Source organism: Pituophis catenifer, unplaced genomic scaffold (genome assembly GCF_029215685.1).
Source record: "Pituophis catenifer annectens isolate HBS135680 unplaced genomic scaffold, rPitCat1.0.hap2 SCAF_1, whole genome shotgun sequence".
NCBI lineage: Eukaryota > Metazoa > Chordata > Lepidosauria > Squamata > Colubridae > Pituophis > Pituophis catenifer.
In genome coordinates, this window is record NW_027256881.1 from 290,263,322 (window position 1) to 290,283,485 (window position 20,164).

A 20,164-nucleotide genomic window follows, 5' to 3' on the forward strand; every position below is an offset into this window, starting at 1 on the left:
ACTGCCCGTTTGGAGTTGGCCCTGCCTGCCCGCTGGAAAGGGAGCAAAAACCACTGCAGAGGTCTCGAATGTCTGCGTGCCCACGGAACGATGCCGAAGCAGGATACCATCTTTCCGAGAAGGCAAGAAAGATGGATTAGGGCAACTCTCCTCTTCGACAGGATCTGTTGTATCAGAGTACGGATGCTCTGAACTCTGTCCGGTGATAGGTAAACCTGACCGTTGGCTGAGTCTATCAGTGCCCCCAGATGAAGTAGCCTGGTGGTGGGCTGCAGATGGCTCTTTTCGAAGTTTATGGTGAAGCCGTGATCCTGGAAGACCTGCAAGACTCTCCTCATGTCCTCGGTGGCCTGATCCCGGGTAGAGGACAGGATCAGAATGTCGTCCAGGTAGCAGAGCAACCGGATCGGGATGGTTCGAAGCCTGGCCGCTACCACCGCCACCAGTTTGGTAAAGGTGCGGGGGGCTGACGAAAGTCCGAATGGCATCGCCCGGTACTGGTAATGTGTTCCCGCGAATTCGAATCTCAGGAACTGCCTGTGCCCCGGGTGAATGGGCACGTGAAGATAGGCCTCCCGGAGGTCGACCGATTGGAGCAGGTCGCCCCGTCTCACCCCCGCTAGGATGGACTTTAGGGAGTGCATTTTGAACCTGTGGTATTGAACCGACAGGTTTAGCCGCTTTAGGTTTAGTATGCCCCTCCAGCCCCCCGAGTTCTTGGGTACTAGGAAGAGGGTTGAATAGAACCCGGAACCCCTCTGGGCGTGCGGCACTGCTTCGATGGCCTTGACTTCCAGGAGGTGTTCTATCTCCTGTGACATTAAGTTCCGTTGTTCTGCAGAGTGAGGCATTGGACAGCGGACAAACCGATGGGGCGGCTGACCGGAGAATTCGATAGAAAGTCCCGAACCAGTCGTACGCCTTACCCAGGAGTCCGAGGTTGATTTGGCCCATTGCTGGTGGAAGTGAATGAGCCTTCCTCCTATGGGGCCTGTGAATCTGGAGTCATTTCCCTCGTTTGGCTGGCTTTGACCCAGCACCACGGAAGTTGCGCCTCGGTTGCTGGTTTCGCCCTCGGTCTCGGAACTGCTGCCGGTCCTGGAACCTATCTCCTCCCTGATAGTGGGGACGATGAGAAGAGGACCCCCTGGGTCCCGCGCTGGTACGAAAGGGCTGTTGTAGTGGGTAAGGAGAGTACCGGCGTTCCTGACGGCGGTAAGTCGATGGGAGGATCTTTCTCTTATCCTTCCCCTCTACTAATAACGGCTCCAGCGCGGCACCAAAGAGCTCTGGGGCTTTGTAAGGTGCGGCCGCCAATTTCCATTTTGCTTTAAATTCGGCCTTCCAGGGCCGGAGCCAGAAGAGTCTTCTAGCCGAAAGAGTTGAAGCTAGAGTCCTTGAAGCAAATTTGGCTGCGTTCAGTGAGCTGTCAGCAGAGTATTCGGTAGCGGCTATTATCTTGTTTATATCCTGCTGGAGCCTGGTGTCCTCAGGAGGAAGTCTGTCCTGCAGGTGCCGGAGCCAAATAAGCGACGCTCGGTTGAAGAAGGAGGTAGCTGTGGCGGCTCTGATTGCCCAGCCCGCCGCCTGATGTGCCTTCCGGAAGGCCCCCTCCATCCTCTTCTCCTCTGCCTTGAGAGAGTCCAGAGGATCGGTGGAAATGAGGGAACCAGAAGACAATGCTGCCACAGGTTGGTCAACTGTAGGGAGCGTTAAGAGGTCCTCTAACTCTGGGGCTGCGCAGTAGAGCTTTTTGTCCAGGTTGCTGGGCGTGGCCAGGGAGGCTGGTTGTCCCCAGGGATTCTGAATGACCTCCGTAAACAGCTGAGGGCACGGGATATAGTCCTTCTGCGGCTTTGATGAGTTGAAAAGCGCGTCATGAGGGCCCGCTGTCGGTGGGGTGGCGGGAGTGACGTCCCCTGGCACTCCAAGATTGGTTGTGAGACGTGCCTTGTGGAGCAAGGACTTGAATAGGGCCGGGCGGAAGAGGCCTGTAAACGCCGGTGTGTCAGGCGCTAGGCCCTCATCCTCTGATAGTTCCATCTCCTCAGGCCCTTCCTCTGCCTGGTCAGATTCCTCTGAGGAGGACTCCTGACCTCGTCTAAGGAGAGGCTGGGGTTGGGGCTGTTGGGGTCGCGACTGGCTTGGAGCGGCTTGGACTGGAGCCTGAGCCGACTGCTGCAAGGTTGCGCTGAAGAACGATGAGAGTGCAGCCGAAAACATGGCCTGGAAATCCAGAGGGGAAGCCATTCCGGCCCCCACTTGGGGCTGCGGCTCAGCTCTTGGCGATGGGCCCGTTGTTTCCGTGGCCCGATGATGGTCTGCAGGAAGGAGAGTCGGTGAGGTTTGCGCTGCGAGCCCTCTGCCTGTCTCCAGGCGGGGTGTGCTGTGAACAGACCTGAGGACCTCTGGAGTTCTTGGGGTTACTGCAATGTCGGATACAGATGAGATCCCCAACTCCGCGGCTCTGGGGGGCGCACGCACCTGCTCCAAGGATGTGGGCTCCCTGGATGGTGTCTCTGCCAGCACCCTCTGAGCCCTCTCCCACTGTCTCTCGAGCGCGTTGTGCCTCCTTAGCGCATCCCTGTCCTGAAAGGGCAAGTCTCCTTCAGAAGCAGCTCTGCTGGTGGCGCTCGTATGCCTCTTCTTTGATTTCTTCTTTCCCCCTTTACTGCTCTTGTGGGGGGGGCTAAGCTCCAATTCCATGTCTGAGGATGGGGGGGAGTGAGACATGGCTGAGGCTTGAGACCGTTGGGCAGACCCCCTAATCTTGCACTGCGCCAACTGCGGACAACTCCCTTCACGAGAGTCCAAAAGGTGGAAAATCTTCTCCTCAGGTGGTAGAGGAGGAAGATGCTCGGCCCCTTTCAGGCGTGGGGGGGGGGGTCTGCCGCCGGCTTGCAGGTCACTGAGGATGCCGGCTGGAGAGTCTGTCCAAGATGGCGGCCCGCAGGTCCACCAATATGGCGCTGGCACGTGGCTCCCCTGTGCCCGACTCTGGCGACGGTCTTACACTGGCGGCCCGAGGGTCCGACCAGGTGCCGCGCGATTCCCCTTGCAGAGGAAGGCTGTTTCGGCGTCTGGCGCTCTCTCCCTTTCGCGCTAGCGCCCGGAAGATGGTTTGGCGGCAAGCGGTTTGAGCGGTGATGCGTGGGCGGCCGGAGTTTCCGAACCCGCCGCCCAGCTGATGAGCGCGAAGCCGTCCGCTATCCCCTTCTCGCGCTCCGGGCTTGCCTCGATCAAGGGTGAGGGAATCCGAGCCCGCCGGCCAGCTGGAGGTGCGCTAATTACTAGCGGCCGCCCGCACGTGGGAGGAAGCTTCCGAAAGATTAAGGAGCCCGCCGGCAGTTGAATCGGCTGCGAAGCTCCGCTCCCCCCCCACCAGCTGGTTGAACAAAAAAACCTCGCGCCGAAGCGCCAGGCAAAAGGGGCGCGAAAAGCAACTATTCAAAATAAACACAAAAAAATGCCTAAACGCTTAGAAGAGAGAAGAGCCAAACTATAAGAGAGAATTTATAGAAAGGAAGGAAGGAGCAAATCCCACAGAAACACAGTACCTTCTCTGAAAACCTGTGGAGCTCCAACAAAACACTGCAGTAGTTGCCAGCAACTGAGTGAAGACTGGGGGATCATGGGAACAGAGGCGTGGCTAGGGGGCCGGAAAGGGGAAGAGCCTTCTGTTTCTTTCACTCAGTTGTTGCCAAATACTGAAGTATTAACCCATGCTTGGATAGTGGGAGCAGCGCACAGGAAAACTGGACAAATTGATTAAGCAGGGGGTGCTAGTGCCAGTCGATCATGCCCAATGGGGGACCCCAATTGTGACCCCAGTTAAGCCTGACAGGTCTGTGCGCATCTGCGCGGACTATAAGTGTATGATCAATAAGGCTCTCCAACAGAGTGCTTACTTGGTTCCGATCGTACACCATCTACTGCATTCCCTAGGGCCTGGCAAGATCTTTGCCAAACTCGATCTTGCGCAGGCGTATCAGCAGTTGCCGGTAGATGGCGCTACCGCAGAGGCACAGACTATAGTTACGCATAGAGGTGCCTTCAAGTTTACCAGGCTCCAATTCAGAGTCAGCATAGCTCCCGGACTGTTCCAGAGCACCGTGGAGCGACTGTTACAGGGGATCTCTGGGGTGGTCCTGTATTTTGATGACGTGCTCATCACCACAGAGGACGAACAGCAACTGGGGGGAGACTGAGACAAGTTCTAGGGAAGTTCAGAAGTGCAGGACTCAGGGTCAAACGCAACAAGTGCATGATCGCAGTCCCTTCTGTGGAATTCTTGGGGTATCGGGTAGACAGAACCGGCATACACCCCACCGAGAGCAAGATTAGGGCGATCCAAGAGGCCCCACCCCCAAAGACAAGGTGGAACTACAAGCGTTCCTGGGACTGTTGAACTTCTACGCAATTTTTCTAAAGGACAAAGCAACAGTAGTGGAGCCCCTGCACAGACTGTTGGCCAAAAAGTCCACATGGGTTTGGGGGAAGGCTGAGGCTATCGCGTTTGCTGCCATCAAGAAATTCCTGTCGGCCGAGAGTTTTCTAATTCAGTACAATTCTACGCTTCCCCTAGTTCTAGTCTGTGACACGTCCCCATTCGGCGTGGGGGCCGTCCTGAGCCATAGACTACTGAACGGTCTAGAGGCACCCATCGCCTACTACTCCCGGACTCTTTCAAGTGCTGAACGGAACTACAGTCAACTTGACAAGGAGGCCCTGGCAGCCATCTCAGGAGTCAAGAAGTTCCACGAATACTTGTTCGGCAGAGACTTCGACCTCATCACAGACCATTGCCCCCTTCTGGGTCTCATAGCAGAGGACCAACCCACCCCAGCAGCCCTGTCTCCCAGGATGACACGCTGGGCCATCTTCCTGGCAGCATACTCCTATCTCCTGGTACATCGACCAGGGGTGAGCATGGGCAATGCCGACGCCCTCAGCTGTTGCCTGTTACTGGACAGGATAGAAGACCCCACACCCGGAGTTCCAGTCCTGCTGATTGACGTCTTGGACTCGGGGCCCATCACTTCAGCAGAGGTGGCGAGGGCTTCAACCAAAGACCACGTGATTAGGAAAGTCACGAGTTGGGTCACGAGGGGGTGGCCGGAAAAGACTGAGGGTGGGGAATTCAAACACTTCGCTAACAAAAAAGGCGACATGACAATGCAAGGGGGTTGTCTATTGTGGGGCAATCGGGTCATTGTTCCCTTGTGCCTAAGGGAAAAAGTTTTAAATCTGTAACATGAGGGGCACCCTGGGATCATGAGAATGAAGGGATTAGCTAGGAGCTATGTTTGGTGGCCCCTGATGGATAAGGACATCACTGAGTGGGTGGGGAAGTGCCAGCCCTGCCAAGAGTCTAGGCCAGACCCCCCTACAGCACCGGTAAGGGAATGGGAGCGGCCTCAGGGTCCCTGGTCCAGGATCCATATAGATTTCGCTGGCTCATTCCATGGGCAGATATTTATGGACGTCGTGGACGTCTTCTCCAAATGGCTGGAGATTAGACTTATGAAAGCCACTACCACCGACGCAGTCATTAGGGAGCTAAGGCAGTTGTTCGCCACCCATAGCCTACCGAACACCTTAGTTTCAGACAACGGATCCCAGTTCACGGCCACACAGTTTGAGGGGTACCTGGCGGCGTTGGGAATCAGGCACGTACTCTCCGCCCCGTTTCATCCGGCTAGCAATGGATTGGCGGAGAGATTTGTGAGAATGGCTAAGGAAGCCATCTCACGTCTAGGCCCTGGGGACTGGCAGGAAAGGATAGACAAATTCTTAACGGCCCAACACGCCACACCATGCACCGCCACAGGCCGGAGCCCAGCGGAACTTCTAATGGGGAGAAAGCTCCGAGGAGTCCTAGACAGGCTACACCCCAGCTATTCCTCTAACAACTTCAGAGGGACAGAGAAAAGGCTTAGAGAGTTCACAGTAGGGACGCCAGTGTTTGCAAGGAATTACGGGAACGGGCCTCTCTGGGAAACCGGGACAATTACAGAGATAACCAGGCCCAAGCCTTATAGGGTAGACATGGGAGATGGGAGGATTTGGTGCCGGCACGTTGATCAGTTACGGAAGCGTTTAACTAAGCGTTTAAGCGTTTATTTAAAATGATACTTTTTATACTATATCCTCTTTATCAGTATTGTTAAAATGAATGTATGTTGAAATAAGTTGAAAAACTTAAAAAAAGTTTTTATGGTTTTTCCAATTTTCATGGATAATCATATTTCTGCTAATCTACATGGAGAAAATTATTCTGCAAAGAACTTCTAGAAAATAATATACCTTCTCAATAGTGAAACACTGAAATTACTTTTAGAAAGTCTAGTCTGGTACCCATAATGAACTTTTTAAAATGTCACTGATATAGGAGAATTTGGTAGTACATTTACTATGTTATATTTTTAATGCTTTGAATTAAATTTGCAATCCAACTAGGTATTAGGTAGAGTAAAAATAAATATTTTAAATTTTAAAATGAGATACTACCCTTTGAATAAGTAAAAGGTTGCTATGATAAAGTTGCATCACATTTCAGTCGCTCATATTCATGTCTACCTATTTGCCTTTGCTGTGACACAATCAAAAATACATGGAATTATTCCATTATCTAGTCATATTATTGGGGATGTATTTAAAATTGCACAATTTGATGAATGGAACAAAATAATTGAAGGACTGCCGTCTGCCATTCCCATCCTACAATATGAAAACTACGAAGATTGGGATGGTTCTGATTGATGATATATGTTTCCTTGAGGGATGGGATAATTCCCAAGTGATAGAAGGCATGTATCACTGTGTTCCTCATATTTTAAAAAATCTGTAGGATTTTATGGAAAGGAAATATAAGTGCTTGGTATTATTACCAATGGAAGAAAAGGAAGAGGATGGCCAGCAGCAAGGTAGATAGTCTTGGTTACAGTGGAAATTGATGCATTGTTGGAAGACTTGTTGGAATACTTTTCCCCAGCATTTTATCGTGTTTCCTTGAAAATAAGGCAGGGTCTTATTTTCTTTTGAGCCCCGAAATAAGGGCTTGGCCTTATTATTGGTGAGGGGGTTGTCTTATTATTTTTGGGGTGGAGGTGGTGAGTGTGAAACTGGATGTCCCATCGTCGCTGCCTCCACTCCCTGTTCTTTGCGCCAGCCGAGTGGCTGGCCACTGCTTCCTTGACATGTCCCACCGCCGCTGCTGCTGCCTCGTTGAGCAAGACTCTACAATGCTTGTTGTGCCGTTGCATGCATGAACTGCAGCACCGCTGCAAGCTTCATCATATCGGCCCAGCTGGTGTTCTGTTGCTTGTGGCTGCACCGGTATGTCGCACCACATGGCAGTGCTGCCGTTCGTGCGTGCAATGGCACAAGCCTTGCAGAGTCCTGCTCCATGAGAAAGCGGCAGTAGCGATGAGTCTCACAAAGACTCATTTCTGACAGGTGGTATGGGGGAGAAGCGAGATGTGTGGAGTGAGACATGGTTCCCCTTGCCATCTCTTCTCTCCCCACCCTCATTGGGCATTGCATGGCAGGGCTCCTGCCCCTTGCTTAGCCACTCGCCCCCTTTAAGGATGCAATTTGGGGGTGGCAAATGGGGCAGGTGAGAAGCGGTACATGCATCTTACCTTTCAAGCTCCGTGGCGTTCCTCGCTGTTGTGTCCACGGAAACACGTTGTAAAAAATCCCCTTCTTCCGAGTTCAATAAAGTATTTTTTTACAATGTGTTTTGCTGGACACTGTTGTGGTCCGCCAGCAGCCAGCAGAGCTGGCAGCGAAGTCGGACAGCGATGAGGCTGAGGAAGAACATGGGCCAGTCCTGGAGGCTGGGAAAGGCCCAGATGAGGGCTCTGCATCAGTGGCAGAGATGGGGCCAAGGCCATCGGGGAGTAATGCGTGGATTTAGGAGCTTCCAGAGGCTGACAGTAGAGATGCAGAGGAACAGGAGGAGCCTGTTCCTAGTGCACGTATGAGAAGAGCTTCCAGAAGGCAGAAGCAGCTAAAGCAGAGAGGACGACTCGGGAGTAGGGCCAAGAAATGATTGGCCCCTCCCATAAGGCTTAAAAGACCAGCAACGGCTCTTGGCCTCTTTGCTGGAAAATAACCGTTGAGAGATTTGCTTCGTGTTTGGATGTATTTCTTTCTTGTCAGCGTCTTCTGTTCCTGAACTGTTGCCAAGAAAAGCCTTTGGCAGTTTGCCTAATTATCCCAAGGTCAGAGATAAACTGAAGAATGGTGTTTTGAGGACTTTGCTTTCATTTAATTTGAAATACACTGAGAATGAGTTAATTCTCAGCTGTTTTAATAAAATCTGTTTGTTTTTTGGAACTGTTTTGCATTTAATATTAACTACATGGGCCTGGGTCACAACAAACACAATGGCGATGAATGCCACGGAGCTGGAAAGGTAAGACGCCGTCTCACGGCCCAACAAGTCCCGTCCCACCCCAATGGCAACAGCAGCCTGGCTGCTTCCCTTCCCCACCATCTCTTTATCGAGAGGGGTGGCAGATGGGGTGGGGGAGAAGTGAGAAATGGCTCTCCTTGCCGTCTCTTCTCACCTTCCCTCACCGGGAATGACAGGGCTCCTGCATCTTGCTTAGCCACCCGGCCCCTTTAGAGATACAATTTGGGGGTGTCAAGTGGGACGGGCGAGAAGCGGGAAACACATCTTACCTTTCCAGCTCTTTTACAACAACGACTGTTAATTAATTACATTAACATCCGTCAAGAATTCAAAGAATAATAACTGAAAGCTTACTATGGTTGGCAGAATGCCCAGAAGCAATTTGCAGGAAGCTGATAAGATAAGCAAGACAAGACATGAAGGTATGTGAACTAAGTTGTTCCCTGCAAATTGCTTCAGTCGGCATTCCTCCTTAAATAGGCTAAGGGAGTAGCCAATTAGCCTCAAGCCTTACTCTCGAGGAGACCTCCTCCTGAGGAGCCACTCCTGCCTTTTGGCAGCTCTGCGCGCCCTTGCATCGAGAAAAGGCTCCTCCTCTTTGTCCTCTTCACTTAAGGGAGCTTCTGGAGGTTTTGAAGGCCCTGGCTGAATCCCCGCCTCTGGCACCACATCTTCTCCAGCCTCCTCATTGTCTGACTCGAGTGCCAGCTGCACAGGCTGCTGGCGCAACACACCACTCTCCTCACTGTCTGAATCAGCTAGTAGCTGCACAAGCCGGGAACAGGCCACAACATTGCCCACCCCACTTGCCATCCTCAAATTACATCCCTAAATGGGGCAGGTGGCTAAGAAAGGGGCAGAAGCCCTGCCATGCCCGGCAAAGGGGGCGGAGAAGAGAGGGCAAGGGGAGCCAAGTCTTGCTCCACGCATCTCACTTCTCCCCCGCCCCACCTGTCAGAAATGAGTCTTTGTGAGAGTTATTGCACCGCCACCGCCTTGTGGAGCAGGACTCTGCAAGGCTTGTGCCATTGCATGCACGAATGCCAGCACTGCCATGAGGCTTGACATACCGGAAGAACGCCAGCTCTGCGGGTATGATGAAGCTCGCAGCGGTGTTGCAGTTCGTATGTGCAATGGCACAACAAGCCTCGCAGAGTCCTGCTCCACGAGGCAGCGGTGGCACTGGGACAAGTCAGGGCAGCAGCAGCCAGCCGCTCGGCCGACGCAAAGGACAGGATGGGGAGGGAATGTCCCCCCCTTCCTCCCGGCCTTGCCTCCTCACTTCGTGTTGTTTGCACAGCAAGCCACCAGAGGACATGGAGGGACCAGCTGCGCATGCATGTAAGTAGTTGGTGGGGGGGGCTTATTTTTGGTGGGGGGATTATTTTAACGCATGCGCTGAAAAGCCCGATTGGGCTTATTATCTGGAGGTCTTATTTTCGGGGAAAGACGCATTAAAATTTATCACAACAGTATCTCCTTCATCCTCCCGCAGAAGGAAATAGTAGTAATACTATCAAAATGAACCTTAAGGGTTCTTTAGTGCTCTCTAAGCTTATTATTTTCTTATAGACATTCTGTTACTTAAACTAGGTAACATTGTCAGTGCTAGTGATCATCATCACTAGCACTGATGGTGTTACCTAGTTTGGATAATGAAATGTCTGCAAGAAAACAACCAAGAAAGTTCACCAGAGAGTTCACTCAAAGACCCCTCATTTCAACCCTGAGTTACAAATAATCTCCTTTAAAATGAACCCTCCAGGGTCAGCTAGAATAAAATAATGTCCTTAGCATCTAGAAAATGTAACGGATGCCCCAAATATATCTTGATTTCCTAAACCATTGTGAAAGCCTTAATCCATTTCAAGAGGGAAAAAAAAAAACATCCCCACACCTCATCTTTCTCCAAAGAAACAAATCCTTACTGCAGACAATTTTTTTTAAGTAAAGAGTGTTCTGGGGAAGGAAAGGACTGGCAAGCTGAGTTTTGTCTGCCTCAGATATTAACCCTAAATCAAAGAAGCATTTGGACAGCTGGTAAAATCTTGTCTCTTTTGAGATGAAGTTATAATCTCAGAACTGTGTTATATCTAGATTTCAGTAAAATATGTAAATTATCTTTAATGTTTTATTCTAAATGATCTTTCTCTGATATAGAATTAAGTTGCAGTATGTACTCAATCACCTCTAATGTCATGATTTTCCCACTGGTGGTATTTTAAATATGTCTACTGCATTCCTTATTGTGGAACTGAGACATATTTTAAAGGACTAGAATATTAAATCAAGATTATCTGAGGCCTAGAAATGTTCAGCAGTGGCATGTTTCTGAACTTTTAATATGCAACTAAAACTCTCTACAGATTTCAGAAAAGCTATGGAGATAACAAAGTGCTAAAACTATACCATATAGAATTAGAAAACTTCAAAATCATTTAAAGCACATGACTAAGCACATCTTTCTTCTACTTTATGGTGTAGAAATACTACTTTTCCCTGTTTATGATGATTTAAAAAAAACAAAAAACTAGACCTTTTGCCCACCATATCTTTTCCTACTTATAGCACTTGATGTGTTTTAGTAATACTTCTTTGATTTTTGTATTCTGTTCTCCTTAACTCCACTGAGACAATCTGTCTGTCAAGATATGGGTACATGATATCTTCTGATAAATTATAGCCAGACACATGCAATCCACCTCACTTACATACTGTCACAATGGATTAAAATATAAATATTAATTTTATCTGAGAAAATAAATGTTGAAGAAGCAGATTTTTGAGGGTAGGGGAAGGTGGGCTGCCTTCAATGCCAGTATTGGATTCTGCAACATTATCCTGGGACAGGTATATTTGCCTTCATTCTTAAATATTTTGTAAATTTTGCTGATTATCATTGAATACATTATATTGTTATTTATTAGACATGCACAGTTTCTATGGCTTAATGTCATGACTCACAATGCAATAAGGTAGATATTTCATTGTATTTTTACCACAATAAATACATTAATATAAATAATAATTTAAAAGTACTGTAGCATTACAAAATCAATTTTTAGATTGGCAGGCAGTTCTTACTTACCAATTACAGGGTAATTGGGATCAAGAACTCCATCACTAAACAACACAGTTATAAAAGATAACATCATGGGACTGCATTTACTTAAGACTGCAGTTTTGGCAGGCCTAGTTGCTGTTTAGACTAGACTAGATTAGACTAGACTAGACTAGACTAGGACTAAACTAGACTAGACTAGACTAGACTAGACTAGACTAGACTAGACTAGACTAGACTAGACTTCTTTATTGACCAAGTGTGATTGGACACACAAGGAATTTGGCTTTGGTGCATATGCTCTCAACATAGATAAAAATACAAGATACACTCGTCAAGAATCACAAGGCACAACACCCATGTGAATCCCATGTGGTTGTAGTGTCCTACAGTCATTTGATACCCATTTGCGACCTCCTGCTGGCTTCCACATTAACTCTTGCTTGTTGGGCATCAGCAGTGAAGGTGGAAATGGGGGATGCTTTAATGTCATCACTGCAAACTAACTGCCAAGTATCTGAATTGCTATTACATTACTGTGGGGACGTTGTAATGATGCGACTATCAGAACCAGTCCTCTTTAGCACTACTGTAAGTTCAAGTGGTTGATGAACAAGTGGAAGTTAAATGAGGACTACCTGTATAGCCCATCTTTCAAATTGAAAAAAGGGGCACTAGCAGCAATAAAAGAAAAAAAACCTACCATGTTTTTCAGAGTATAAGATGCACTTTTTTTCCCTCCTAAAAGAGACTGAAAATTTGGGTGCATCTTATATTCCAAATGTAACCCCGCCCATCTGCTGGCCCCCATGCCTCCGCGTGTCCTCTTCCTGGCTGGAGATTGCCACCGACAATGGCTTGTGTTTTTGGGCTCTGCACGTCGCGTTTTTAGCCTCCAAATGTTCCATTTGAGAGCTCTTCAAGGATGTGGAGATGGCCAAAGCATATCGCTGCCAATCACGGTCCGAAAACATGATGCATTTTGGGCGGTGCCCAAAATGGCTACCCGGAACAGCTGCTGCCTTCTCTTACTCCTTCAGCGCTTTGCCTGCTTTACTCACTGGAGCTCCCTCTGACAATCAGCTGTGCTTTTGAAGCTGTTTTGCAGCCCCAACACGAGCTAAGCGATCTGTGCTTTGCTTGCTTTTCTAATTGCTGCTCTCTCCGATGATCAGCTGTGCTTTAGAAGCTGTTTTTGAGCCCCAACCAGCTCCAACCTCAAAATCAGCAAGTGAACTAATGTGTTGAAGCTGACGCCCCAACCAGACCCAACCTCAAAACCAGCGAGCAAATTCATGTGCTGAAACTGACCAGGCTAAAGACTAGACAGATGAATACCTGGTAGGCAAAATTTTCCCCCCGCTATTTTCCTCCCCAAAAACTAAGGTGCGTCTTATACTCTGGTGCATCTTATACTCCAAAAAATACAGTAATTATTCTTTTTAAATGCAATTTAAACATAGCTAAAAGGACATAAATAGTACAATATTAATGAAAACATTTTAGTTAAAGAAGTGTGTCCTCAAAACCACTCTGAGAGGAGAGGTAAACCAAACCCATTTCTAAAGATGATATTCTACAGTTTAGGAGTGATATAGGAAAGACTTTCTGTAAATCTGAAACAGTATCTTCAGAACGAGTTCACCTCTAGAAAGTTTCATAAAAACAGAAATAATCCTTCTTGCAGCAAGATCTTAAATCTATAATTATAAAAGATAAAAGTACACTTTAATTTGTGCCCTAGAAAAAAAAGACTTGCAACCAGTACATATCTTTCCAGTTAGTTATAATATTGTTCTGATATTGCATTTCTGAGTAACACAGCAATTCCTATTGTATAAATGAGTACACGAAGAAATCTAGTTGTGATGTAACAAGGCATGGATAACTGTTGCCAGCTCAGACTAGCTGAAGAATGAATCCAGATGACACCTAAAGATAATTTGTCACTGTTGGCATCTAGAAACCCAGACACAGGTTAGGATTAAGAATACCCAAGACAGAGATATGTTATTTCAGGGAAACAGAATTCCTTCCAGAAAACAAAACAAAACAAAACAAAAAAACACCTAACTAACAGTACTTCTATCTTGCTTGGATTTAATTTCAATTTATTCACCCTCAAGAAATGAACCCTAGGGATTATTTCACAGTATCAGATGCTTCCTTGGAGTTAGACACCAGGGAACCATAGAAATACATCACAAGTTGGACATAAAGGACAAGGAATGGAACAGTATCTGTTCTATTGCCCAAATTTATTTAAGTTCTCTCTTAAAAAGCAGTTTTATTGCACTTATCTTACTTTTCCATTTGCATAAGTAGAAAAGCAAATACAGATTTAATTTCACTTTCCTCATTCAAGCTTTCACAGTAAGAAACACAATAGACCTTCCAATCTTCTATATTATGAAAATCACAGCTTTCTTGTTTAGCAAAAGAAGCAAATTTAATCTACTTTAAATAAAGATAAATATTAATTATGAGACCTACAATAAAAGATACCACAACTTCACAGTTGAAATTTTTACATCATCTTTTACTTTAATTATAAAATTAATTACAAAACAAGTTTTTTGAAGGTGTCAAAAACCTATTAAAATTTGAGACCTTAAATTTGCTTTTTTAAAAATGAGGTTTTTTCATTCTCTCGACCCTATTGTATACATAGTGTTACTACTACAAAAATTATTCTATATAAGGTATACTCTTTATTATCAAGTACCAAATCCCCTTGAAAAACACCTAAAGCCCTAGAAGTCTCAGGTTGCATTTTATTTATACTCTGGAGGCTTCAGAGATATTTAGCATCTCTAATGCAACCTCAAAAGTTGCTGTTCGAATGAAATAAAATGTGAATATAAGCAATGAGATTGCAACCTCATAAGAGTCACATGCCATGTTGATAAAAATGAATTTGAGTTATTTATCAGGCTAAAATGATATTATTTGAGCAACAGCATTCAATATTCATGATTATGGGTGTAAATGAATAAATAAAACCTCAACCCACCATATCTTTTTCTCCAGTTTGCAAGCCACTTGTGAAAAATATGGTGTAGATGATAGAATGATACTATACCTGATTAGCTCTGGAGGTGGTCATGGGATCAGATGGAGAGGACTTGGTGGTAGTTGGGGATGATGGCAATGTCTGGGAACAAAGCAGTTCAGGAGCAAATCAACCTCAACAAGCCTTAGACCAAACAGTCAAAAAAAATAAATAAACAAATGTAATGTAATATAAAATTAAATAGAAAAAGCCTGAAAAACTAAATTTTATCTTCCTCATTGGAACTTAATGGAATTTAATGCCAATCAAGCAATAAGTAATGCATGTAAGTATGCATGCATACACATGTAAAACAAATTAATGGCTTAAAATTAAGATGGTAGACTCACAAAATAAAATAAAAATACACTGCTACTACAAATATTTCTTCAATAATTGATTCTTAGGACTAAAGAGTAGTAAATACAAATTCCAGCAAGTTCAATGAGCAGATGTACCACCAATTCTGTTACCATATGCTTGGAAAAGTAATGCTTGCATTCTGATATATTATATAATTGCCACAATACTACATCTTTTGTCTTTCACAATTAAAATATAAATTCTATATTATATAATAAATGCATTATATAATATGTATACATTAAAATCAAATTTCAGTAACACTAGAATTAGTGCTTAAAATGAACTTATGTCAATATTAATCTTAAACTACACAATTTAAAATCATATTATAATGAACAAGAATTAATTTCACATAGCACTTTCTAATATGGGAAAGTCTTAGTTACCAAAATAACATAACTCTAATGAGAAAGCCATAAATCAACTTTCAAGATAAAGGTTTTTTAAATTTTGTTTTTAATGTCAGATAATTCTTTTATATTTCAAGCTTTTCAACATATCAGAAATAACAACAACAAAATAGATTTAACATCAAGTAATATAGTAAATAGTATTTATAAATTTATCAACATACCCAACTGTAAGTATCTCAGTTTCTCTGGTTATTGTTATGTAAAAGTATTTCTTGATTTATGCAAATGTTATTCTGTAGCATACAGAGAAGCTCTGAGGTTGAACCATGTCACTTTAAAAAATCCAGTTACAATAAAAAGTTGTAAAAACTTCAGTTTAAAGTAAAACAAAAAAGCATCAATTACTTTAGACGTAAAGTTCGCAATTAAAAGAATCAAATGTCAGCACTATAACATTTCTACTTGTTAAAATCAGTACCAAGACTGGGAAAGAGGAAACACTGATAGAAAATCTACCACTATGGACTGGAATAACAATTGGAAAGCTCTTTCTCTTTAAAAGAAAAGTAATGCTACATACAGAAGTGCTAAAGAGATATTTATATTCTTTTGAAAACTTCTAGGGAATATGTTCCCAAAGACACTATATGGTTTATTTCATTTAATAGTTTAAGTATGAAGCACTCTGATAATATTCAACATTATAATTTTACAAAATTTAATAACTATTCCTCTCAATGCTAAATAAAATAACTAAATTTTGATAAATTTAGTTTGATAAATTTAAATAAATTTAAATTTGATAAATTATCAGCACTGTTAATTATGAAGAACAAAAACAAACAGAATAACTGTTTATTTTTTATATAACAGGGTAAACATTACCAAAAACATATAAGACCTTATAAAATTTCCATAACAATCACAATTCCATAAATAGTACAACTTTTGTAGTAAAATATCAATTCTTCTAACGGATATGCATTCTACTGTCCTGTTCTAGTGTCCTTTTCTGCAAAGATGCTATAAGAGATTATAACCAGGAGAAATAGGTAAAAAGTGATGGTTCGAAAACTTGATGGAAATTTATTTTTCCACACAGAAAATGAAAATGGCAGGTATTAAGTTGAGAAGGCAAAGCTTTAGAATTTATGAGAGTAAAAGCAATGGGTGAAAAAAAAAAGTCTGAGGAGATCTGTATGTATGTTCAGGTAAAGGTGAAAAGACATATTAATGCGACTGATAAAATTTAGTGCTATTTCGATGTATTGCCATTATTGTCATCCCCCCCCTCAACTCCAATTTTGGTAACTACATGTATACCACACCAATGGTCAATTTTCTTCTTTCTCCTTCTCTCATAAAATCTGTTGGAAGAGCAGCAAAATGGGGAAAATTATAACAAACAAGAAATGTTAAGACATCTTACAGAACAGAGATGCCAGAAGGAAGAGGGAAGATAACAACATTTGGAGGAAGTAGAGTTATGGCCAGAGTATTCATTCACCAGCAAACAATAATATTGCATTGGAACTAAATTTCACATATTGATATTAACTAATTCTTTCAATATACTCCTAGTTTCATTCATTACTGTACTGTGGTACTTTCCACTTTTTTATTTTAAAATCATATTTTCTCACAATAACTTAAAATGAGATCCAATATATTAAGAATAGTATATTAAAGGTGGAGCCAGAATTTGTTCAGCTACAATATCTATCATACCTAATTATTGGCTACCTTCAGTGAGGCCGATGGAGTTGGAGTCGAACAGCATCTGGGAGGTCACAGGTTTCTTATATCCCATAGTTAGGAGTACAGTATGTCTTTAATAGAAACACCATCTATACTATAGCACTCAAATTGCATCTTTTTTCATAAAATGATAGTCTTATTAATGCAACCTTAATTCACAGGACCATTTGTTCCATTCCATTAAGTTGATACATGTTTGAATAGATAATAAGCTATATTTTTTCCTTCCTTTTATTAGTGTGTTTTCACGTAACATTGCAATGAAACAGGGAAATCAAGGACATAAGGAAAGAGAAAAGCATTGAACTAGAAGAATACTGAAGCATATTTTCTCCAATAATTTCAGGTTTAAAATAAGGTAGGATTTGATGGCTATCTTTTCTTCTAAAAAAGTGCTGCTTCTAATATAATCCTATACAGGGGTGGGTTCTAAATTTTTTTACTGCTAGTTCTGTGGGCATGGCTTATTTGTGGGCGTGGCTTGTGGGGGTAATTTGACTGGATGTGCGTGGCCAACTTCTTCTTTTTTTTTTTTTACTTTTAAAAGCATTTTTTTCTACAACCTCAAAAGGTTGCAAAAAAAAATGCAAAAAACATCCATAGATACACTCACAAGACATTTAATCGCCCGCCCGTCTTTGTATCCAAAGAAGGGCGTACACCCCCCTCTGTGTACCCAGCACTGCCTCTGGGTCCCGGCTGGGCAGCCAGCAAAGCCTCTCCCGCCGCTTTCTCCTCCTGCTGCTGCTTCGACGGGGAAGCTCCGCTGAGGGGAAAGTGAGCTACTCTAGCCTGCCCATCAGTTCCTTCTCCTTCCTCCCCTCCATTTACCCGGCTCCATCAAAGCAGAGCCGCAGCTACCAGCCTGGCTTTTATCTGGTGCCCCAAGTCCGGCCTTCCCTCCCAAGCTCTGCAGCCGCAAAGACAGAGGCGCTTGTCTGGGGCCGATGGTGGCACCCGCAGAAGCCAAGGGATGTCGAGGCGCGGAGGTGAACCCCCACATCCTATGCCACCCCTTGTGCTCTTTCTGTCAGCCACCCTTTCCTCCCCCCTTAACAACGCCTTGAAGAGAAGCTCAGTGTGTTTTCCTCAGTCCCGACAGAGGGAGCGGGATGGGAAGTCCCTGCACCTTGCGAGAGCGGAGCAGTCCCTGGTTTTAGGAAGAAGAAAGGCGCTAAGCAGGGTCGGGGATAGGCGCGTCTTCCGCTCCTCCGTGAACACTTTTGTCAGCCAATCAGGTCTCATTCCCTCCATCCCTCACCCGGGGATCTGCTGGGCCCCGTGCCTCCCACTCCGGCTGATCAAAGCTAAAGATAGCCCCAGACCTCTGGAGGGAGGGAGGGAAGCCCTGGCCTGCTGCTCCTGCTGCCGCCACCTGCTTGCCCCCAACAAGACTGGTTCTCATGCTGCCGCTTCTCTGGCAGCACCAGGAGCAACTGCTGAGGCAGAGAGGGCGGGGCAGGCTGTGGTGGCAGGCCGTTTTTGCCGGGTAACAGACTGGCTGCTCCTGGAGCAGCCAGGAGAAAGAGAAGCTGCCAGCGGGGAGGCGAGTTGCCCCAGGAAGAACGGAGGAGAGCGCAGCTTCTCGCTCATGGAGATCTACTGGTGGGGAAGTGGGCGCGGTAAGAAATGCGCGAGCCGGAAGTGGTTAGGCTCCCTGGTGGAGAGGGTTGCACAAATCTTTGCTGGAGTGAACGTGCAACCCTCTCCGGCCAGGGAGCATAACCGCTTCCTGGCTCGCGCATTTCTTACCGCGCCCACTTCCCCACCAGTAGATCTCCATGAGTGAGAAGCTGCGCTCTTCTCCGTTCTTCCTGGGGCGACTCGCCTCTCCGCTGGCAGCTTCTCCTTCTCCTGGCTGCTCCAGGAGCAGCCAGTCTGTTACCTGGCAAAAATGGCCTGCCACCACAGCCTGCCCCGCCCTCTCTGCCCTGGCAGTTGCTCCTGGTGCTGCCGGAGAAGCGGCAGCATGAGAACTGCTCTTGCTGGGGGCAAGGAGCAGCAGGCCAGGGCTTCCCTCCCTCCCTCCAGAGGCCTGGGGCTATGCCAGAAGTCTGCTCAGGCGGGGAGACAAGGAAGCCCCAGATGGCCCATTCTTGCCACCACCGCCCCCTCGCCCTTGGCGGCAGCAGTTCTCACACAGGAGCAGCTTGGAGGGGAAAGGGGATGGTGGCAGGCTGCAGCAGCAGACAGTTCGAGATGGCTAAGAGGCAACGTTCCTCCTCCTGCCAGCCTCGAGCTCAGCTTGGGCAGTGTCCGCCCAGCCATACCTGGCTTCTCCCTGTGGCAGCCCACGTGGATCCCAGGCAGTGCAACTTCAGGGCCTTTACTCATGGTGGCGGTGACGAGGCAGGCAGGCAGGCAGCCGGGTGCACGGGAACGACTGGCAGCAGCGTTTCTGGCTGGCAAAGGGCGGAGTCCCGGGGCTGCATGCGGGCAATGATGGTGGGCAGGGTAAGTGACCAGGCCAGGAACCAGTTCGGGGGCGTGGCCAGCCAATCTTATTACCGGTTCTCCGAACTACTAAAAGTTTTTACTACCAGTTCTTGCGAACCGGTGCGAACCGGGAGCAACCCACCACTGATCCTACATTTATGCATTTGATTCCACTATCTTCCACTGTCTTGTCAGTTAATGTTTCTTAGTTTATCTGTAATCAAACATTTATACTTCCTTATTTCTAACTTTATTCTAGATGAACACAAGGAAAGTAGATTGTCTAAAATGGAGTTATTACAATAACTCCAAAGAAATGTATTTACGGTAAGAGGATCAAGACACCCCCTTCTTCTGAAAGCACTAATAAAGCAAAGTGATTGCAGATGCACACTCATACAGAAATAGCCAAGGGCAGCTTTCAAAGCAATTGCATGAGCCCTGTAAAGGGACATGGCTGCTTTAATGATCTCAAGGAAAATTCTTCAATCATAAAAATATGATTTCCAAATAATGTCTTTTGAATAATCTACACAATTCTAATATATAATACCTTGCCTACTATTAATCAGCTCTGTTCTCTGGCAAACTATTGCCTTAAATATGCTGGAATTATGATAGCACAATAACTGAGTACAAAATGATTTCATTGATGGATATAGTTGTATTAAAAACATAATCTCAAAATATAGATGTTGCTTACTAAAAAGCAGCAT

General features: G+C 45.6%; 1 protein-coding gene across 3 annotated transcripts in view; it reads right to left on the reverse strand.

Moving 5' to 3' along the window:
- Positions 1-20,164, reverse strand: part of NOVA1 (NOVA alternative splicing regulator 1) — a 147,630-nt gene that overhangs the window by 22,984 nt on the left and 104,482 nt on the right. The window contains exon 4 of one of the 3 annotated variants that reach the window (XM_070931357.1): positions 14,566-14,637. The exons of the other annotated variants lie outside the window; for them this stretch is intronic. Within the exon in view, the coding sequence (XP_070787458.1) occupies positions 14,566-14,637 (72 nt within the window). The remainder of the gene's footprint in view (positions 1-14,565; positions 14,638-20,164) is intronic. 3 annotated transcript variants of the gene reach the window in all.